This window comes from Malus domestica, chromosome 10 (genome assembly GCF_042453785.1).
Source record: "Malus domestica chromosome 10, GDT2T_hap1".
NCBI classification, from domain to species: domain Eukaryota; kingdom Viridiplantae; phylum Streptophyta; class Magnoliopsida; order Rosales; family Rosaceae; genus Malus; species Malus domestica.
This window is the reverse complement of record NC_091670.1, coordinates 1,853,670-1,877,029: the sequence shown is the minus strand read 5'-3', so window position 1 is coordinate 1,877,029 and position 23,360 is coordinate 1,853,670. Positions and strand designations below refer to the sequence as shown.

The 23,360-nt window shown below is 38.0% G+C and overlaps 1 protein-coding gene and 1 pseudogene across 1 annotated transcript; both read left to right on the top strand.

Annotated features, from left to right (window-relative positions):
- The first annotated feature begins 2,578 nt into the window (after positions 1-2,578).
- LOC103428551 (alcohol dehydrogenase) lies at positions 2,579-4,990 on the top strand. The gene is given in 9 exon segments (NM_001328893.1): positions 2,579-2,709; positions 2,808-2,944; positions 3,189-3,235; positions 3,350-3,675; positions 3,775-3,857; positions 3,945-4,020; positions 4,158-4,315; positions 4,426-4,587; positions 4,685-4,990. Coding segments are annotated over 9 exon segments (1,143 nt in total). The 5' UTR covers positions 2,579-2,672; the 3' UTR covers positions 4,802-4,990.
- Positions 4,991-19,239: 14,249 nt separating this feature from the next.
- Positions 19,240-21,579, top strand: LOC103428549 (alcohol dehydrogenase-like; annotated as a pseudogene).
- The last annotated feature ends 1,781 nt before the right edge of the window (positions 21,580-23,360 follow it).

The window sequence follows — 23,360 nt, the reverse complement described above, 5'->3', positions numbered from 1 at the left end:
TAAGAGAAGAATGTATGTAGTTGAATACCTCTTTATGACCCGTTGGTTCGGCACCCCTACGAAAGTCCGGGAGATGATATCATGACAAAGGCTTGACTACTACCTGACCGTTTTACCATACTTGTTGGCTGAACAGAAAGAAACAAACACACAAAAAAATGACTTTCCAATTTCCATCCTAATTTCATCAATTTCTCAGTAAACAAACACGAAAAAAAATAAAATGAGCAGCCAATTCAACAATTAACAAACAAATTACAGAGAATCAACTAAAAAAATCAGCGTAAACATATGGAGAAAACGAGAGAGAAATCTCACAGGTCTGAGAGGGAGTGAGAGCGCGCACGATTGGTTGGATTGGACACGAACTGCTCAGCGAGAGAGATCTCAAAGGAGTTGCAATGACGGGCAATAAAGGAGCACAGGGATTGAAAACTCCGTGGGCTGAAAACATGAAGCCAAATCAGAAAGCCAAATAATTGGGATAGTGCAGAAAATTAAAACAAAACAAACAAAACAAATTAGAGCAAAAAAAGACAAAAGGTCAACGAAAGCTTGGTGCCATAAAGATACAAAGAGAATCATTCTCCCTCCCTCCCTCCCTCCCTCCCTCCCTCCCTCCAGGGAGAGCAAGAGAGCGAAAGAGTGAGAGACAGCGGGAGGAGGACACAATACCATATAGCAGGTGAACAAATTGCCCACAACTGGTCATCACATTGTATTCTGTTAATTTTGGTTTCATTAAGATTTTGTTTCTTATATAAAAGAATGATCTCAAAAGATGGAAAATTAGACCTTTCTATAAGCATATTATAAGTATATAATTCAAACTCCACTACTTTTAGGTATTTAACATGACCGGCCAGTGGGAAAAAAACAAGAACCAGTCATTCTAATCCTAAACATAATTGTTAACGAATAAATCGTACTACAATTTTCTCAACTAGATAAAGGGGAACATTTTGGAGCAGAGAACAGGCCTGGAAACTGTCTCAACAACAGAAGTATATATATATGTATGCGATCCCAGGGAACAATTTTCTCAACTAGATAAAGGGGAACATTTTGTATGCGATCCCAACTACAAATACGACTACGTACAAATATATATATGCGATCCCAGGTACACATATACGACTACGTACAAATATATACCATCATAAAGAAAACATGATTAATTTTCCAACTTTCGGGAGAAAATCAATATGCATATATACAAGTAAAAGTAAGGTTTTACCTTTTTAATTGCAAAGGCAGGAACTTGAAATAGAGAAGATATGACGAGAATAACTGGAGCAAAAACGAAAGTTTTCCAAATCAGAAGCACAGTTCACAGATTAGAAGCAGAGCAAAGCTTTATAAGAAATTATCCCTTACCTAAACCCAAATCAGAAGCAGACCTTCTAAAAAAATGAATAGAGAAGTAATCAAACTTCTCTCTCAAATTTTCTTGTTTCCTCCACAAACCCTAATTTTTTCCCCAATTAATTTTTTCCCGATTAATTTTTTCCACAAATCATATCACCTTCCCCATTTCATTTTTCCCCACCCTCCATCCCCAATTGTTTTTCCCGACACCCATACCCTCATCCCTTTGCTCTTCCCACCCCTCTTTCCCTCTCAATCTCCCATCCCCAAATTGAAAAATCCAAACAAATTAATAACAAACTTTTACAAGAGAAGCTTACCAAAGGAACCTGGAGAAACCTGGAGAACAAGAGATCGCTGGTTTTTGGAACGAGAGGACGAGAGGACGAGAGAGTGGTTGTCGGGTATGCGAGAGCTCTGAGGCGAGAGTTGAAGGTCGGGTATGCGAGAGCTCTGAGGCGAGAGTGAAGGCGAGAGGGAAAGGAGGGGCAATTTTGGGTTATTGAAAATTTCATTAAACGTACTACTGTTCATCCGTGTTTTCAAAATAAGCTGTTTTTGGAAGCTGCTATTTGCAGCTTCTACTCAGCTTCAGGTTTTGGGCTTTTTTTCACCCTTAGCTTTGAAATAAAGCTGTTTTTCAAAGTTTACCAAACACCAAAATTGCTACCAGCTTTTTTTCACCCCAGCTTTTTTATTAATCACCTCCCCCCCAAACCTGACCTAAATGTACTAGGGACTAAAATTGAATTTTAATCTTACACAAGGTTATAGTATAAAAATCATTTTTTTCAAGGATTAAAATGAAGTTTCTATTATTACTAACATTGCTAGCTAATACACTAGCTTTTTTTTTTATTGCTTTTGTAATTCGATTTTAAAGTGTTTCTTCTAAACATTAGCAGTTATCATGAAGCTATAGTATATATATATATTTAACCAAAACATTAAAGAAAATGAATTAATTGGGGAGTATAGTCTTATACCAAGTATTGGCCACGGAAGTATAGTCTTGTTCCAAGTATTGGCCAACAGTACCTAGTATCAAGCTGCAGCACGTAAAACCGGGGAATGGATTTGGTTTTGCGTCTCATATAATGTAGTTGCAAATTAAAAAGTCTAATTTGGGACAATCAACAGTTCTTTAATAAAGTAATTCGGCCTCCACTTGCCCTTATGCATATATAAATACCCACACAAGGTGCCTTTATTTCTCACCACAAAAAATTAAACAGTTCAAACTGTTCTTCCAAAAAGCTTTGAGATTTCAATTTCATCAAGTTTTTATTGGATTCTAAGCAAGAATGTCTAATACTGCTGGTCAGGTCATACGCTGCAGAGGTAAATTTCCTTTTTGTTTCTGAGATTATTTATTAAGTGAAGGGTTTCTTATTTAATTTTTGGTTTATTAATTCTATTATTATGTCTGGTTTGTGTAGCTGCTGTAGCTTGGGAAGCAGGGAAGCCACTAGTGATTGAAGAAATTGAGGTGGCACCACCACAAGCAAATGAAGTTCGCATAAAGATCCTTTTTACCTCTTTGTGCCACACTGATGTCCACTTCTGGGAAGCCAAGGTATGACATTGTTTTGAGAAATTCGTTGGAATGACCATTTTTGAATTTCAATTAAGAACTAATCAAAATAAAAAATTGACGATATGGTGCGGTTGAATATCGATGACATAACTGATCATTTAAGTAATTTGGATTTGAAAAATGATCATTGCTTTTCATTTTACTCCTAAGCATATTTCATTTTATTGATTCGAAATTCACATATTTACAACACCAAATCTAAAATGGGTTTTCTATGTTGCAGGGACAAAACCCTTTATTTCCTAGAATTTATGGTCATGAGGCAGGAGGGTATGTACATTTCTATCATCTTGTTACTAAATTAATAAAACACATAGGACTATGTACAATTGAATACTTGATCATGAATTATAACTCATGTGGATTGCTGGTTAATACTTTTAGGATTGTGGAGAGTGTTGGTGAGGGCGTGACGGATCTGAAAGCCGGCGATCATGTCCTGCCGGTGTTCACAGGGGAATGCAAGGACTGCGCTCACTGCAAATCAGAAGAGAGCAACATGTGTGACCTCCTCAGGATAAACACTGACAGGGGAGTGATGCTCAGTGATGGAAAATCAAGATTTTCAATCAAAGGCAAGCCTATCTACCATTTTGTTGGGACTTCCACCTTCAGCGAGTACACTGTTGTTCACGTTGGCTGCCTTGCCAAGATCAATCCCTCGGCGCCTCTAGACAAAGTCTGTCTCCTCAGTTGTGGAATCTCCACAGGTAAATTGTTTATTACTGTAGAGCCAAATTGTTCAAGGATACAAGTTGTGTAATTGATTTCATTTTCTTATTTATTTTTTTTGAATGTGTGTTGTTTAGGTCTCGGAGCTACTCTAAATGTTGCAAAACCAAAAAAGGGATCAACCGTGGCTGTTTTCGGATTGGGAGCTGTAGGCCTTGCAGTGAGTCTTTCAGTCACTTTCACTTGCTTGCTCACTTCTATATGTATGATGAAAAATGTGTTTCTAAGTCGATCCTTTTGTTTTTAGGCTGCTGAAGGAGCCAGGTTGTCTGGCGCTTCAAGAATTATCGGTGTTGATTTGCATTCGGGCAGATTTGAAGAAGGTAACATACGCAATTCCTATAATCTCTCAAAAAGAGAACAATGGAGAGGAATATGTTTTTCTTCAGTTCAGTAATCATTTTTTTGAGTTGACAAATATTCTCAAGACCTCTCTTAATTTTAACTTGGTTGTTTGCAGCAAAAAAGTTTGGCGTGACAGAATTCGTGAACCCAAAAGAGCACGAAAAACCAGTTCAAGAGGTGATTGCTGAGTTGACGAATGGAGGAGTGGACAGAAGCATTGAATGTACAGGAAGCACTGAAGCCATGATATCTGCATTTGAATGTGTCCATGATGTAATACTATAGCTTCTTCTCTGCCTCCATTTTCTAAAAAATCTCTCTTTCAAATTTCAACGGGATATTATTTATTAACAAGTAAACACATAATTAAACTGCTATTTCAGGGTTGGGGTGTTGCTGTTCTTGTGGGAGTACCACACAAAGATGCCGTCTTCAAGACGCATCCGGTTAACTTTCTGAATGAGAGGACTCTCAAGGGTACATTCTTCGGAAACTACAAGACTCGAACGGACATTCCCTCTGTCGTGGAGAAGTACATGAACAAGGTAAAAGGCTAATTTTGATTCATGTTTTGCTTCCATGTTTTCCCAAATTTTAATTTGTCAGTTATGTGAACACTCAACAATTAAATTAATGTTGCAGGAACTGGAGCTAGAGAAATTCATCACCCACAAAGTCCCGTTCTCAGAAATCAACAAGGCATTTGAGTACATGCTTAAAGGGGAAGGTCTTCGTTGCATAATCCGCATGGAGGAATGAAAACTAAAAAAGCTTCATCTTTTGATGTTCTGTGTTCTTAAATTCTAAATTTTCGATTTCGTCTTTCGGTTTTCTTTGTTTTCTCCAGTTTGATATGTTTGTAATGCATATGAGAATCTGTTTGCTTCTGTTTGGACAGTTTCTATGACCGTACATGTATATCAATAAATAAAGAATACAAGTCAATCAGTTTCTGTTTGTGGAAATGCAAAATATATATAGTTTTCAACCTCTTTGGCCTTGTAAGTCATAAACTGATTGTTTAATTTGTAATATTTTGAAAATCTAGAACAGCCATATGGTCGACTAATAGGAAATTCTCTAACACCAATTAAAGTCAAGAATGGTACTTCCGGGTGCAAGTAAAACAATTTGAGCCACCGTTACACTTGGCACTACAAATTGTGATATTATTAATTCATGTATTATAATTGAATGAACGTTATTAATTCACTCCTGGTCATGTCCTGGTATTTTGGATAAGTAACTTTTAATCTCTCTCGGAATCGCGGCTGAGTCCTGTAAAGCTCCTTCTACAGTTTCTGTTCTTTGGCATCCCCCTCAATTTTCTTGGGTCAAAGTGAATACAGATGGCCTCCGGGTCTTGCGGCTTGTGGTGGGGTATTTCGAGATTCTACAGTATTTTCTTGGTGGTTTCACATTGAGCTTGGGGCATCGTACTTCTTTCTATGTAGAACTTCATTCTATCATTCTTGCTGTGGAGTTGGCTCACGTGCAGGGTTGGCAACATTTATGGCTTGAAAGTGACTCTTCTAGCGTGATATCTTACTTTACTTATGGTTCATTTTCTCCTCCTTGGTCGCACCAAACTCGTTGGAAGAACTCTATTTCCCAATTGCAAAACATGGTATTTCGTTACTCTCATACATTTCGAGAAGGGAATGCAGTTGCTGATAAATTGGCCAATTTAGGGCTTCTTTCATCTTCACTTGTTTGGCATGCTGCTCCTCTTGTAGAGATTCTTCCTTTTCTACAATTAGATTTCTTGGGTACGCCAGCCTACATGTTTGTCTCCCTTTCTTGATGTGGTTTTCTTTTTACCTGATTTTTTTGGATTTTCCTTTTTTATTTTGCAGCTTGTTTTGCAAGTTCTTAACTTTTAGATTTTATTTTAGAGAGGTTTGGGCCTATGTCCACCTCCTCTTTTTATTGTATTTTCTTTTTTCAAGAGGGTCGAGGTCTTGTCCCCTTCTTGTATTTTCTTTTTCAAGAGGGTTAAGGTGTATTTCCCCATCTTTTCTTGTATTTTGTTTTTCTTGTTTTATGAGGGGTAGGTTTTTGTCCTCCCTGAGGGAGAGATAGGGGCACAACATATAGAGCAAGAGATGGAGAATAGGCTTGATGAATTATCTATGCCTTTGAGGAATTATTTGTGCCTTTCCAAAAGTGGGATAAGAGGCATGGGGCTCATTCATTCACTGCAAGGTAGGCAGAAAAAGGGTTTTCTTGTTTTACTTCATGCAAGTCACCACTTATACAACAAGAAATTTCGCTACTTTAGGACAGTTAAAGTTACTGCTAGTCAACCCAATCATGATATTGAAGGATGGGACATTCTCTTCAAAAACTCCGGATCCAGAGAAGAGTTGAAGATGGTACAACATCGAATCCTGTCACCTTACTTCGAATGGAATCTTAGCATGCCTTGAGCCTTTATTTATAGTAATAAAGATGGGAGAAACTTTGCTCTCCTAGTAATACAAATTTTAATAGGAAAGATCTTCAAGATCCCGAAGGATACCTATAATTTATCTCTATTTAGTATTTACACAATCACATATGTAATAATATAGAATGTATATCACAACACTCCCCCTTTGAGTGTGTAAATACTCAAGTAGATGGCGCATCATATCTAAAAGGCAAATGTAGATGCAGTTGATGAAATCATCTCGTCTAGTCAGCATAAGTAGCGAATGCGAGTCTCAAAACAAACGGAAGAATACATAGGTGGTAAAACACACAAAACCTTGCTATTTGTTTTTGTAATTTTGTGAATCCAGATCATGCGACGAGCATTGAAGTTGAATCTCCCTTTTTATTGGTTGTTTAATCTCTTATGATATTTCCTGCCAAACCCGGGATTGTGGTCCAATACCACTAATCCTCCTGTTTTTTTGGTCGGTAACTATGTTTTCAAAGTTATTTTATTAACAAAGAAAGATGACAAATGCCACCAGTCCTCCTCTTCTATAATTAGTTTTTTTTTTCTTTTTATCTTCTCTTTTGATTAAGAAATATTACAAGAGAGAACTAAAAGAAGAAAGATGAGGAGTAGAATATTGAAAGATGTATGTGGAAAGAAAATAATAATACTTTACAAATTAGTTTGAGCTTTGATATGATTTTTACCACCTGCAAAAGTAGGGATAAAAACACTTAAAAATATTTGCAAGAGTACAAGATTATTGTAGTATAACGGCTCAAGTAAGTTGTTTTCCGCAAGGATTGAATGAATAATTTATATAAATACCAAATTTTAATGAATTATTTGAAAACAAGGATTGGAAGAGGTTGATTTGAATTTAAAAATAATAAAAACGAAATTAATTAAAATGATTAAAGAAATTAACAAAGTAAATACAAAAGAAAACGTTTTGAAAACCAAATTGTAAAAGCCTAGGGTTCTGTCGTCCCCTTAACAATTCTATGTAGTTTTACCAATTACTTATGAATTACGCATGCAACTTTGAAGGTTAGGTTTTCCTTATGCATATTCTACTTGTGGCATTCAAGCTAGAACGTATATCAAACATGCAATCCGTCTGTGACATTTAGATCAAATATAAACATGCATGACTCATTACGCTTTGTGAAAACCAAAGAAAAAGAAAGATATTACCTGGGCTTGAAAATGAAGTTGTTGCACGGCTGAACTAGGAGCAAATGTAGCCTAAATTTGAGCCTGATTTGACTGGGGGCCATGATGTGGCTTATTCCAGCAAAAGATGAAACAACCCATGTGATTACCAAGCCCAAACCCAAAACGTCCCAGCCAGGTTGTTTAAGCTTACTCGGATGCTCATTTAGCTATTTAGAATGGACAAGGATTGTCTGCACTCCTTGTTTCCGTGCCCTCACATACCTTCCTGTTTGTGTGGTCACGGTTAAGTCACGTCAAGATTTTACATAACTATTCATTTTGTCTTATTATCTTTATAAAAAAATAATATAAAATATTAACGTGGCTTAACCGTGACCACACAAAACAGGAGGGCATGGCAACAAGGAGAGTAGACAATCCTTGTCCATTTAGAATACCCTAGCGCCGTGCTCCCATTTCTCATTTCTCTCTCAAGCGGCTTCAGAGAGCTTCTCTCTCTAGATTCTTCTTTTCTCATCCTCGAGCCTAGAGCCATTTCTCTCTCAAAATCCCAAACCATACCCCAGAGCCGCACTATACCCCCAAACTTAATCTCTGAATAAGGAATCCAAGTGCATCTACAGACTACCACTCTTCTGCAATGTCCTCCTTCATTATCTTGCTGCCTTCAGAAATCCAGCACCCTTGAGCAGCAATACTAGCAGCTGCAAAGATGACACCGCATATCACATCCATCTCTGATTCCGACACATTCACGGGTAATTTGTATCCCCAACTCCCTTCGATTTTGTCTCAAATGCTTAGAGTAGGGACAAATGAATGAAAATTATATAATGCATATGTGCTCCCAGTGTAGGAGCTGCAGAATGCCGATCCATCATAGCAAACCACGGTAAATGTCTGGAGTCTTTCTGATCTAGAACGTAAAGGTATAGATATGTATCCCTTCCTCTTATTTGTGCGTCATGTATGAATATGATTTTCGCTTGCTCACAATTGTCCTCTGTGTTTGTGCATGTCTCCATTGATGTATGTTGAGCAAAAATATGTGCATATGGATGGTCCTGATGATTGTTCTTCTCTGTACTGCTTGGATCCCCACCCCCAAACTTCAATGTAATTATATTTTTGAATGAAGTGTGAGAGAGTGGGAGAGTGAGAGAGTGAAAGGGGTCCATTAGCATAGCGGTATTCTCAGCATCCCCACTGTGAGTATCCCTGGACCTTATATGTGCTCATTCTGTATGCTGTGCTTGCATTTGTATTGAATTTGACTCCCATGAATATTCTTAAATTCTTATGAATGTGATGATGAATTTTGTTGTGATGAATGGATGGTTCAATGCATACTGAGATGAATGGAGGAATGTATGAATCCACGAGTAGTTGAAATTAGACCGAATCAGTTCCGAATGCAGCCTGCAATCAAAAATCAAAAACCTAATTAGATAAGTAAAGAAAAATAACAAGAATTAAAAATTGCAATTTTTTTTCTTTCAATTTTATGATTTTTGATTTTTGTAATTAGGAATAAAAACAGGAAAATAAAATAAACGACATAAAAAGAAAACAACAACAACAAAGCTTTTTCCCACTAAGTGGGGTTGGCTATATGAATCCTAGAACGCCATTGCGCTCAGTTTTGTGTCATGTCCTCCGTTAGATCCAAGTACTCTAAGTTTTTTCTTAAGGTCTCTTCCAAAGTTTTCCTAGGTCTTTCTTTACCCCTTCGACCCTGAACCTCTGTCCCGTAGTCACATCTTCGAATCGGAGCGTCAGTAGGCCTTCTTTGCACATGTCCAAACCACCGTAACCGATTTTCTCTCTTCTTTCCTTTAATTTCGGCTACTCCTACTTTACCTCGGATATCCTTATTCCTAATCTTATCATTTCTCGTGTGCCTTCACATCCAACTAAGCATCCTCATCTCCACTACACCTACGTGTTGATGCTTCACCGCCAAACATTTTGTGCCATACAGCATCGCCGGCCTTATTGCCGTCCTATAAAATTTTCCCTTGAGCTTCAGTGGCCTACGACGGTCACACAACACGCCGGATGCACTTTTCCACTTCATCCATCCAGCTTGTATTATATGGGTGAGATCTCCATCAAATTCTCCATTCTTTTGCAAGATAGATCTTAGGTAGCGAAAACGGTCGCTCTTTGGTATTTCCTAATCTCCGATCCTCACCCCTAACTCATTTTGGCCTCCGTTTGCACAGAACTTGCACTCCATATATTCTGTCTTTGATCGGCTTAGGCGAAGACCTTTATATTCCAACACTTCTCTCCAAAGGTTAAGCTTCGCGTTTACCCCTTCCTGCGTTTCATCTATCAACACTATATCGTTTGCGAAAAACATACACCAAAGAATATCATCTTAAATATTAAGTTTGTGATCTTCGCTAGATTGCTCCGGTCATTAGTGTGGATAAATATGTAAATGGATAGAGATAGGAAGCAAACACAAGATATACGTGGTTCACCCAGATTGGCTACGTCCACGGAGTAAAGGAGTTCTCATTAATTGTGAAGGGTTTACACAGTACATAGGTTCATGCTCTCCTTTAGTGAGTACAAGTGAATGATTTAGTACAAATGACATTAGGAAATATTATGGGAGAATGATCTCGTAATCACGAAATTTTTAAGTACCGAAGTGTGGTATCGTCTTCACTTGCCTTATCTGTCTCATAGGTAAATGTGGCATCTTTTTTGGAAATACTATTCCTCCCTCCAGGGGTGGTATCTTTAACTGGTGGAGATGCACAAGGTAATGTATCAATTTCACTTGATGCTTACTTGTAGTTTTAGACTTGGTCAAGCGCGATACAAACCATGTAGTAGGAGTCTCCCAAGTCGCCGAGCTAGGGGATCTGCTGAAAGAGGTGATAGACAAGGTAAGCAATCAGAGTTCCAACCAATCACAAGGTAAGCAATCAGAGTTCCAAGCAATCAGTCCCAGATCAGAAGTTTGATTTCGAGTTCTGGCTGATTGTTATCATTCTCCTTATCTTGCAGGCAGCATGAAGGATAAAGAAAAGAAAAGGAGAAAAGGTGATATGAGATACTTTTGCTTTTGAAGAAGTAACTTTCCATAGGCTTATTCTTGAATTGGGCTGGAGGGTTTTCTGGTTTTCGCCAGAGTATAAGGTCGACTGAAGAATTTGAGGGTCAAAATAAGTCCATCAAATCTAGAGTACGTTCGACCCTGCTGATATGGGATACTTTTGCTGTTGACAAAGTAGTGGATGTATCGGCACGTGTTTTGTTGCGCTTGTCTCCACATGCTTCCTTGTATCCTTCTCACTTGCCCTATTTGTTCCTCAAGCAGATGTGGTATCTTCTCGGGAAGCATAAGATGTTGAAGATGAGTACTCGAGAGCAATGTCAGGTAAGTAATCAGGTAAGGGGTTCCAGGCAGTCAGTTCCGGACTGGAAGCTTGATTCCAAGTGCTGACTGATTGCTATCTTTCTCCTTGTCTTGCAGGTAAGAATAAGGCCAAAGGAAAAGACAGGGAAAAAGCATGATATGGGATACTCTTGCTTTTAACCCTGATGATATGAGATATTCTTGCTCTGGTGTAGCTTGTTTGCAGAGGTATTCTCGGGGGGAAAGAAAGCTGAGTATTTCGAGAGGCTTCGTTGGGAGTGCCCTGTCAGATATAAGGAAGGGTTGAACATTTTTGCAGGTCTGCCTGTCCGTTGAGGATGGAGGTCGACATATATAGGAGTCTCCCTAACAACAAGGAGTAATGTTATTCCTTTACCTTGCTTGGTCATAGCACGGTAGTGGGAGCTGCCAACTTCACTTGTTTTAACTCTATCAGAGCACTTTGAAAAAGTGGTCTGTGGTATCTGGAAAGCTGATGTTACGTGTGAAGATTACAGACAAGCTTTATCCAAGAAGATCTGGATCTCGAAGTTGAGAAAGCGGTGTGAGGATTATAGACAAGCTTTATCTAAGGGGCTCTCGAAGTTGAGAAAGCGGTGCCTTTTCGGTTTTCGAACAAGCAATCCTGTCGGAGATCTGTCTCTCGAGATTTAGAGAATGGTGCCTCTTCGATGTTTGAGAAAGCAATCCTGCTAGGAGTCTGGCTCTCGAGATTATGAGAGCGGTGTCTCGTCGCTTTTTGAGAAAGTAATCATGTTGGGAGTCTGGCTCTCGAGATTCGAAGAACGGTGCCTCTTCGATCTTGAAGCAAGCAATCTTGTTGGGAGTGTTTTCTCGAATGTGAGTAAAGGTTAGGCCTGTTTGCTAGTCTACCTTGCCACGGAGCACAGAGGTTGACACACAGGGACTTTCCAATTATCCAGCAGTGGTCCTGTTCATTTACCCTTGGGGGTAATAATATGGTAGCTAGACCTTTAAAATTTATGTGTCTAAACTTTGTTAGTGTTGTTTCTTTGCTATTATTTTACCCTTCTTGGTCATAGCGATGTAATGGGAGCTGCAAGCTTCACGTGTCTAAACTTTGTTAGAGATTTTTGGCAAAGTTATCTGTGGTACCCGTGAGCTGATGTTGCGTGTGGAAAGTGGATGATTGAACAGTAACATTCACGTGCTTTCTACTTCACCAGAAATCTTCGACAGAATGCCCGTAATTTTCGCAAAGTTGAGTGTGCCTGTGACAGGTGTTGACAATGCTGAAAAAGCAGGTGCCTCTTCGATTTCTGAGATCGGCCCTCGTGGTCTATGAGCAGCCCAGCTTTTGAGAAAGCAAGCGCCTCTTCGATTTCTGCTATCGACCTTCGTGGTCTTTGAGTAGCCCAGCTTTTGAGAAAGCAAACGCCTCTTCGTTTCCTGAGATCGGCCCTCGTGGTCTCTGAGCAGCCCAGCTTTTGAGAAAGCAAACGCCTTTTCGATTTCTGAGCAGGCGTCTCTTCGATTTCTGAAGCTCCATCGAGTGCAGATTTTTATAGAGGCTGATATTAAGTTCCAAAGCACACTTGAATCTCCACCAGTAGAAGTTCCCTTCTTGCATTTCTAAGATCTTGATTTATCCGACCTCTTCTCTCTTCAACACCTTCGTTTTGACTTGAACCTTGTTGAAGAGGCAGCCACGCCTTCTCCAGACAACATATGGCGCCCATCCTTCTTATCCCCTACTAGTCCTCTTACCGTTGGGGATTCCGTGATGAAGAATGATATGACCGCTGCGGTGGTGGCCAGGAACCTTCTCACTCCCAAAGATAACAGACTACTTTCCAAACGGTCTGATGAGTTGGCTGTTAAGGATTCTCTGGCTCTCAGTGTTCAGTGTGCAGGTTCTGTGTCTAAAATGGCCCAACGCCTATTTGTTCGAACCCGCCAAGTTGAATCATTGGCAGCTGAAGTGATGAGTCTCAAACAGGAGATTAGAGGGCTCAAGCATGAGAATAAACAGTTGCACCGACTCGCACATGATTATGCTACAAACATGAAGAGGAAGCTTGACCAGATGAAGGAATCTGATGGTCAGATTTTACATGACCATTAGAGGTTTGTGGGTTTGTTCCAAAGGCATTTATTGCCTTCGTCTTCTGGGCTGTACCGCGTAATGAAGCTCCAAATGATCAACCTCTGATGCCTCCTCCTTCTAGGGTGTTGTCCAGTACTGAGGCTCCGAATGATCCCCCTCCGGTGCCTTCTCTTTCTGGGGCTCTACCGACTGCTGAGGCTTCTCCTAAGCAACCTTTGTGAATGCTCCCTTTTGTTTGTTTATTTTGACTCATGTATATGTACCTATTTGTAACTTATTGGAGATATCAATAAATAAGCTTTGTTTCATTTCAACGTATTGTGTTAAATACACCAAAGCCTTCTTCGCTAAGTTCTTTCTTTTGTTGAAGTTTGTATGTTGAAGCTTTGTGAGTGGAGCATGTAGGTTGAGGTAGTGTTCTCTTATTTCCAGAGTGGGGAAAACTTCTCGATTGGAGACTTGAAAAAATCCAAGTCACTGAGTGGGGTCGGCTATATGAATCTTAGAACGCCATTGTGCTCGATCCTGTGTCATGTCCTCTGTTAGATCCAAGTACTCTAAGTCTTTTCTTAGAGTCTCTTCCAAAGTTTTCCTAGGTCTTCCTCTACCTCTTCGGCCCTGAACCTCTGTCTCGTAGTCGCATCTTCTAACCGGAGCGTCAGTAGGCCTTCTTTGCACATGTCCAAACCACTGTAACCGATTTTCTCTCAGCTTTCCTTCCATTTTGGCTACTCCTACTTTACCTCGGATATCCTCATTCCTAATCTTATCCTTTCTCGTATGCCCACACATCCAACGAAGCATCCTCATCTCCGCTACACCCATTTTGTGTACGTGTTGATGCTTCACCGCCCAACATTCTGTGCTATACAGCATCACCGACCTTATTGCCGTCCTATAGAATTTTCCCTTAAGCTTCAGTGGCATACGACGATCACACAACACGTCGGATGCACTCTTCCACTTCATCCATCCAGCTTGTATTCTATGGTTGAGATCTCCATCTAATTCTCCGTTCTTTTGCAAGATAGATCCTAGGTAGCGAAAACGGTCGCTCTTTGGTATTTCCTGATCTCCGATCCTCACCCCTAACTCATTTTGGCCTCCATTTGCACTGAACTTGCACTCCATATATTCTGTCTTTAATCGGCTTAGACGAAGACCTTTAGATTCCAACACTTCTCTCCAAAGGTTAAGCTTCGCATTTACCCCTTCCTGAGTTTCATCTATCAACACTATATCGTCTGCGAAAAGCATACACCAAGGAATATCATCTTGAATATGTCCTGTTAACTCATCCATTACCAATGCAAAAAGGTAAGGACTTAAGGATGAGCCTTGATGTAATCCTACAGTTATGGGGAAGCTTTCGGTTTGTCCTTTATGAGTTCTTACGGTAGTCTTTGCTCATTTATACATATCCTTTATAGCTTGGATATATGCTACTCGTACTCCTTTCTTCTCTAAAATCCTCTAAAGAATGTCTCTTGGGACCCTATCATACGCTTTTTCCAAATCTATAAAGACCATGTGTAAATCCTTTTTCCCATCTCTATATCTTTCCATCAATCTTCGTAAGAGATAGATTGCCTCCATGGTTGAGCGCCCTGGTATGAACCCGAATTGGTTGTTCGAAACCCGTGTCTCTTGCCTCAATCTATGCTCAATGACTCTCTCCCAGAGCTTCATTGTATGACTCATTAGCTTAATACCCCTATAGTTCATGCAATTTTGTACGTCGCCCTTATTCTTGTAAATAGGTACCAAGGTGCTCTTTCGCCACTCGTTTGGCATCTTCTTCGTTTTCAAAATCCTATTGAAAAGGTCAGTGAGTCATGCTATACCTGTCTCTCCCAAGGCTTTCCACACTTCAATCGGTATATCGTCTGGGCCCACTGCTTTTCTATGCTTCATCTTCTTCAAAGCTACAACCACTTCTTCCTTCCTGATTCGACGATAAAAGGAGTAGTTTCTACACTCTTCTGAGTTACTCAGTCAACCAATCTTTAATAGCATCATCGGGCAATATTAGGTAATGAGTGACTTGATGTTTATTGACCGTGTATTTAAATGTTGTGGTTGAGTCCTTAATGTCTGCTCTTCTATGTGAATGAATTCTTGTAATCAAATAGAGTCCCTTCAAGCAAGGCTTGCATCTCCGTTGAACTGACTTAAATCTTGTATTTAACACCCACAATTCTTGCACTGGCCGAATTTCTTGACAAAGAATAGGACTGCCATTACACTTTTTTTTCATTCCCATGTAGAACTTATCCTGTTGGTAGGACTCATCTTGAATTTCTTTGAGTTTGATTGGCTGTGCAGGTGCACTGTCTGTTGCAGCAGCAAAAATTATTTTATCTTTAGCTATTTGCCCCGTATCGAAATCTGGTATTTGTCACGTGCTGGTGATCACTCATATATTTCATGCATTTATACCATCCATTTCTAAAGTCTTTGTGATGTTTTTGTGTTAAAATTGTGGCATTTTACCTTACCTTGTGTTAATGTGCAGTTAATTTTGTTTTAGGTTCAATTTCAAGCAAAATGGAGAAAAGGAAATAGAAAAACAAATAAAAGAATAAAAGGTGGAGCACTAGAAGGTGGAGCACTATGAAGTGGAGCACTAGGAAGTGTGAATTGAAATGGCTGCCTTTTGTTAAAGGAAAGGACACGGCATAAAGAAGTAGACAGAGAGGATGGCACACGGGACAGAAAGAATAAAAGAAAAGAAAGCAGGGAGAGTGGACTGACAGAAGGATAGCACAGCAGCAAGGAAAAAGGGGAAATAATACACGGCAAAGAAGTGGGGAAGACACGGACAGAAAAAGCAGAGAAAGGAAAACAGAAAATAAAAAAGAGAGGAGAACTGAAGAATAAAAGAGAGGAGAACTGAAGAATAAAAGAGATGACAGACTGAAGAAATAGAAAGGAGCGGAAAAGGGAGAGACTGACGGGAGCAGAAGCACAGAAGCAGAGGGCGCAGAAGGAGAGAAGAAGAGGCTTCACTCTATTTTTCTTGGTTTTATCTTCTCAAACCCATGTTTTACTTTTGGTTTAATTTGAAAATAATGTGTAACTAATTTTTAGTAGTTAGGGGCTGTTTTGAAGCCCCGAATATGATTGCAAGTTTGTTATGACATTTCATTGAATTGATTTTATGAATGGATGAAAATTGGTTTACTACTTATGTCAGTGATGAATTCTTTATATGTTTTCTATGGATGCATACTTAGTAAGCATATTTAGGATTCAAATGCTATGAATATATGTATGCCTGCCCTTGTTGAATGAGGACCTGCATATGTTCTAGAGTAGTACTTGTTAATTGCGATTAACATGTGAACCAATTTCTAGGATAAGTAAGACAATGCCAGTACTTACCATGCCTTGTGATGACTCAAACTCTTTTCGTTCTTAATGATTTCTACTTGTTAAATCTATGAACACACCATTCTAGATTGCATGCTAGGGATTACGTTAAGTTGAAAACGTCATTCTCTTAACATACTACGTAAAAGAGAGTAATAGGTTGTGTTCTAACATTGAGCCAACTTGAGCATCTTCATCCGGAAATAAAAGGGATTTGAATGAAACATAACATGCTTGCATGATTATTTGGTGGTGGATAGCATTTCCCCTAACTCGTTTTCTTAACTTGTGAATTAAAATCTATTGGTATTATTTAAAACTTGTTGAGGTCCTGTTTTATCCGATTTAATTTAAATAGCTAATCAACTCCAAAAATCCCAAAAATTTGTGTGAGCATAGCTTGGTGTGTCTAGTTTATGTGTATAAAATTTCGTTGCATTTGGATAAGTGTAAGTTAGTCTAATAATTATTGTTCGGTGGCTGGTCAGTGGAGACAGCCACCCTGTTTTTGTGACATTTTAAGTATTTGGATAAAACAATCTTCTGCGGGAAAGACCCTTATTTTCATATGCTACAATCGACAAATTTTAGTGTTAATAAGGAAAATCAATAGGATTATTGTGGGCTACTTTGTGGTGTGCTTTTAATCCTACCAGCTGGTCATGTGTTGGATCAGATTTTGAATTTGTATGAACAACCACTTCGAACATGTCAATTTCAATGCCTTCATGCAGCTTTGTTGGTTGCTTTGCAGCCTCAGATAAATTGAAATTTAGTGATTGCATTAGAGCTTTCTCAGTTGCATCCCGTAGCGGCAGATTAACGTGCACTTTTGCATGTGTCTGCATAGAATCTTGAGTGTGCTGATCTATTGTGGTCTGCTGCAGCCTTTGGAAAAAAAGCATAGGTGGCTCAATAACTTGGGTAATAACAGATTCAGGGGAAAGTTCAAGGTCAGTTGGCGCTGTTTCCACCATTGGGCATGTGTCACCGGCTGATGGCTCTTCTATTTCATATTCTTCCATCCAAGTATCGTTGGTTTTTTCCCATCTCAATGTTTGATCTGCCAAGCACTCCTTTGAACCATGCGGGTTTGCAATTGGTTGATTATGGACATTGGAATTGAAATCGTTTTCTTGTTCCACCAATTGATATGTGAGCTGCCCAATTTGCTGCGCTAGATTGTCGATTGAATTTATTATATTATGCATCTTTTAGGTGCTGCTCTCCATATTCAACCTAGTGGACTCCTCCAATTTAGTGATCTGGTCTTCCCAAGAAGGTTTCTGTGACCCATTGAGCTGCTCAAAAGTCTGTTGATTGCTTACCCACATAGAATTTTGATGCAGTGGTCATGATGGATTGTAAAAATTTGAGTAGGAAGTGCACCTAGGTCTTTGAAAATTGTTCTTCATATTGATACGGTGCTACACAAACTCTGGAAAAAATTGCCGCGGAGGACAATACATAATATCATGCGTATTCAAATTGCAAAGAGCATAGACTGTAGGTGCTTCTTGTGAGGCTCCAAACCAATCCATTATTGCAATGCACTTAAAACCAACAAATTATTACCTTAAAAAAAATTAAAATCAAGTAAATTAAAAATATATACATATACAAAAAAAACAATTAATTAAGAGTTGATAAACATAAGTTATTTAAAACAATTCCTGGCAACATCGTCAATTTCTTGATAGGATTTTTATCACCTGCAAAAGTAGGGATAAAAACACTTAAAAATACTTGCAAGAGTACAAGGTTATTATAGTGTATTGGTTCAAGCAATGTCGTTTTCCACATGGATTGAATGAATAATTATGTACAGCCACGTTTTGGACCCAAATCAGCTCCAAAACTGGCCCAATACAACTGGATTTAAAGCTTGGACTATTATGAACATTTCTTCAGAAGGCCATGAAAAGTCATCTTGGGCTCCAAAAACACAGTTTAAGCCCAGAAACGTCACTTTTCAACAATGCGCACTGCTTCTTTAATAAATCGCCAGAAAATAACTGCTTAGTAAAAAAATCCCAAATTTTGACACGAACAAGCCAAGAGACACACGAACGTCCTCCAATTTGAATCACTCCAAATTTCGTCCAATTGATCATGTTTTGCTCCAGAGAAAGTCGAATGTCCTACATTGAAAATATAAAATAAAGTATCAAAATTCTACCAAAATAATTACCAAATTATACTGAAAATAGGATAAAATATATAATATAATATTGACTCATCAAGCTTCAAAACAAAACACATAAAATATTTATTCAAGGAAAGTTCCTCAAAACTCTTTTTTTTGTCGAACACATTTAGAGGACGGTTTGAGGATAAAAACTTATTTATTAAATTATTATTACAGACCTATATATTAACGTTGCTAGTTCACTACCTTTTCGTTTATTGTCTTTATAGTTCAATTTTTGAAGTGTTTCTTCTTAACATTAGCAGTTATCATGAAGTAATAGTAATTATATATTTAACAAAAGAATCAAAGAAAATGAATTAATTGGGGAGTATAGTCTTATACCAAGTATTGGCCAGGGGAGTACAGTAGTTGTACCAAGTATTGGCCAACAGTACCTACCATTGAAATCAAGGAATGGTTTTGGTTTTGCGCCTGGTATATCGTATAATATAGTTGCAAATTAAAAAGTCCAATCTGGGACAATCAACATTATTTAATAAAGTAATTCGGCCTCCACTTGACCTTATGCATATATAAATACCCACACAAGGGGCCTTCATTTCTCACCACAATAAATTAAACACTTCAAACTGTTCTTTCAAAAAGCTTTAAGATTTCAATTTCATCAAGTTTTCATTGGATTCTAAGCAAGAATGTCTAATACTGCTCAGGTCATACGCTGCAGAGGTAAGGTTTTTTTTTTTTTTTTTTTTTTCCTGAGATTATTTATTAAGTGAGGGGTTTCTTATTTAATTTTTGGTTTATTAATTCCATTATTATTTCTGGTTTGTGTAGCTGCTGTAGCTTGGGAAGCAGGGAAGCCACTGGTGATCGAAGAAGTTGAGGTGGCACCACCACAAGCAAATGAAGTTCGCTTGAAGATCCTTTTTACCTCTTTTGTGCCACACTGATGTCTACTTCTGGGAAGCCAAGGTATGACATTATTCTTAGAAATTCGTCGAACTGAACATTTCTGAATTTCAATTATTTCATTGATTAAAATCAAATATTAGTGGCATAGCGCGATCAAATATCGCCGATATAACGAAAATTGATCATTTCTGTAATTTGGATTCGAAAAATGATCCATTGCTTTTCTTTTCACTCCTAAGCATATTTCAGTTCAATGATTATTCACATATTTAGAACACCAAATATAATATGGGTTTTCTATATTGCAGGGACAAAACCCTTTATTTCCTAGGATTTATGGTCATGAGGCAGGAGGGTATGTACATTTCTATCATCTTGTTACTGAATTAATAGAGCATGTAGGCAAACAAAGTACAATTGAATCATTGATCATGAATTAAAACTTATGTGGATTTCTGGTTGATACTTTTAGGATTGTGGAGAGTGTTGGTGAGGGTGTGACGGATCTGAAAGCTGGTGATCATGTGCTGCCGGTGTTCACAGGGGAATGCAAGGATTGCGCTCACTGCAAATCAGAACAGAGCAACATGTGTGACCTCCCTAGGATAAACACTGACAGGGGAGTGATGCTCAGTGATGGCAAATCAAGATTTTCAATCAAAGGCAAGCCTATCTACCACTTTGTTGGGACTTCCACCTTCAGTGAGTACACTGTTGTTCATGTTGGCTGCCTTGCCAAGATCAATCCCTCGGCACCTCTAGACAAAGTCTGTGTCCTCAGTTGTGGAATCTCCACAGGTAAATTGTTTATTACTATAGAGCCAAATTGTTCAACAGATACTAGTTGTGTAATTGATATCATTTTCTTATTTATTTTTTGAACACGTTTAGGTCTCGGAGCTACTCTAAATGTTGCAAAGCCGAAAAAGGGATCAACAGTCGCTGTTTTCGGATTGGGAACTGTAGGCCTTGCAGTGAGTCTCTTAGTCACCACTTGCTTGCTCACTTGTATATATGATGAAAAATGCGTGTCTAAGTCAATCCTTCTGTTTCTAGGCTGCCGAGGAGCCAGGTTGTCTGGTGCTTCAAGAATAATCGGTGTTGATTTGCATTCGAGCAGATTTGAAGAAGGTAACATACACAATTCCTATAATCTCTCAAAAAGGACAACGATGCATAGAGCTATGTTTTTCTTCAGCTCATGTATCATTTTTTTGCGTTTACAAATATTCTCGAGACTCTCAATTTTAACTTGGTTGTTTGCAGCGAAAAAGTTTGGTGTAACGGAATTTGTGAACCCAAAAGAGCACAAAAACCAGTTCAAGAGGTGATTGCTGAGCTGACGAATGGAGGAGTGGACAGAAGCATTGAATGTACAGGAAATGTTGAAGCCATGATATCAGCATTTGAATGTGTCCATGATGTAATACTATAGCTTCTTCACTGCCTCCGTTTTCTAAAATCTCTCTTTCAAATTTCAACGTGATCTTATTATTAACAAATATAGACTGCAATTTCAGGGTTGGGGTGTTGCTGTTCTTGTGGGAGTACCACACAAAGTAGCCGTCTTCAAGACGCATCAGGTTAACTTTCTGAACAAGAGCACCCTCAAGGGTACATTCTTCGGAAACTACAAGCCTTGAACTGATATTCCCTCTGTCGTGGAGAAGTACATGAACAAGGTAGAAGGCTAACTTTGATTCATATTTCGTTTACATGTTTTGCCAAATTTTAATTCATTAGTTAATTAAGTGATCACTGAATAATTAAATTAATGTTGCAGGAATTGGAGCTAGAAAAATTCATCACCCACAAAGTCCCATTCTCAGAAATCAACAAGGCATTTGAGTGCATGCTTAAAGGGGAAGGTCTTCGTTGCATAATCCACATGGAGGAATGAAAACTGAAAAGGCTTCATCTTTGATGTTCTGTTTTCGATTTCGTCCAAGTTTGATCTGCTTATAATGCATATGAGAATCTGTTTGCTTCTGTTGGACAGTTTCTATGGACATTTATGTCAATAAATAAAGAACACAAGTCAATCTGTTGCTGTTTCTGCAAAATATATGTAGTTTTAAACCTCTTTGGCCTTGTATTTCATAAACTGACTGTTTAATTTGTAGTATTTTAAAAAATTATAACAGCCATATGGTCGACTAATAGGTAATTCTCTAACACCAATTAAAATCAAGAAAGGTACTTCCATGTGCAAGTAAAAAGCGAAAACAATTTGAGCCACGGTTATACTTGGCACTGCAAATTGCAATGTTACTAATTCACGTATTATAACTGAGTGCATGTTAATATTAATATTTTATGAACCCTATAATATAATCATAGTCATGTGCAAGGTACATAACCTATGTCTAGGGTTATTTCAAACATTTCAACATCTTACCCCATTCTAATAAGTTGCATTCGACAAAAATAATTCTAGGATTTCTCAAAAAATGCAAAAAAAATGGGTTGATCTGATATATGAGGATCTAAGGATTTGCTATTCGGAAAAGGAGAACGACATGCACTCGCGGTGTTCGAAGTGAAGATGACTAAAAAATATAGTCATTGGGGACCCTCCAATCTAGGATAAAGTTAGGATGATATTTTTTATGTTGAAATGTCTGAAATAACCCAAACACAAGTCATTGCAAAGCACGTGATTTATTTTGGACGGAAAACTTAACGAAGTTATGATTAGATGACAAATTAATAACTTTGGAAAGTTGGAATGACAAATTGCTTAAAATGTTAGTTCATATAACAAATTGAAAAATGTGTAGAAGTTCATATAACATTTCAAAAGAATTCCCTAAAAAAATTGCTTTTATTAGCAGTATAAAATCTCATTGTGCACTCCTTATAAGTGTAATAATTTTCAATGTAAATATAAAAATTTGGAGTGCATAATAAGATTTTGGAGTGCCAATAACAACATCCTAAAAAACGATTTTTTTTTCAATTTATTTACATAATAATGCTATATATTCAAGTGATAATTTAAATTTAGATTTTTTGAAGTTTTTTTTTTTTTTTAAACTTGTTTGGTTGTTTAAGATTGAATTGCTTTTGATTATATAGTGAATGTTATGTTTGTAGCTTTTTATAATTAATATTTAATAACATTTGTAAAATTAAGAGTTTTTAGCCAAAATGGTCTCTGAAATTGACATAACTCCTCACTTTGGTCCTTGAGATTTGAAATCGATAGAGGTGGTATTGAGTTTGTCCACCATCAATCATTTTGGTCATTTTACGAAAAATCTCCATTAAATAAGGATAATGACAAAAATACCCTCAAATTTTTGTCAAATCATTTTGAACCATTGTTTATTAAAGTGAGGGTATTTTTATTATTTTGGTCTTTATTTAACATAATTTTTCACAGAATGGTCAAAATGATTTATGATGGACAAACTTAGGAACCACTTATATTTATTTCAAATCTCAAGGACCAAGGTGAGGAGTTATACGAATCTCATAACCATTTTAGTTAAAAAGCCTAAACTGAATTACAACTAGTTAGTCCTAAAGTGTGTTTTGACTTAAGTTGTTGTTTTTTACCATTAATAAATTGTCCTTTATTTTTTTTGAAAAGCCATCTTATGGAAGGGCCGTTTATAAATTTTGCACAAAACCCACGAATTCTCAAAAAACGGCAAGAAAAGAAAATGAATTAATTGGAGAGTATAGTCTTATACCAAGTATTGGCCAACGGTACCTAGTAGCAAGCTGCAGCATATAGAACCAGGGACTAAACTCCTATCAATTGAAATCAAGGAATGGTTTTGGTTTCTCCTCGGTCTCCACTTGCAC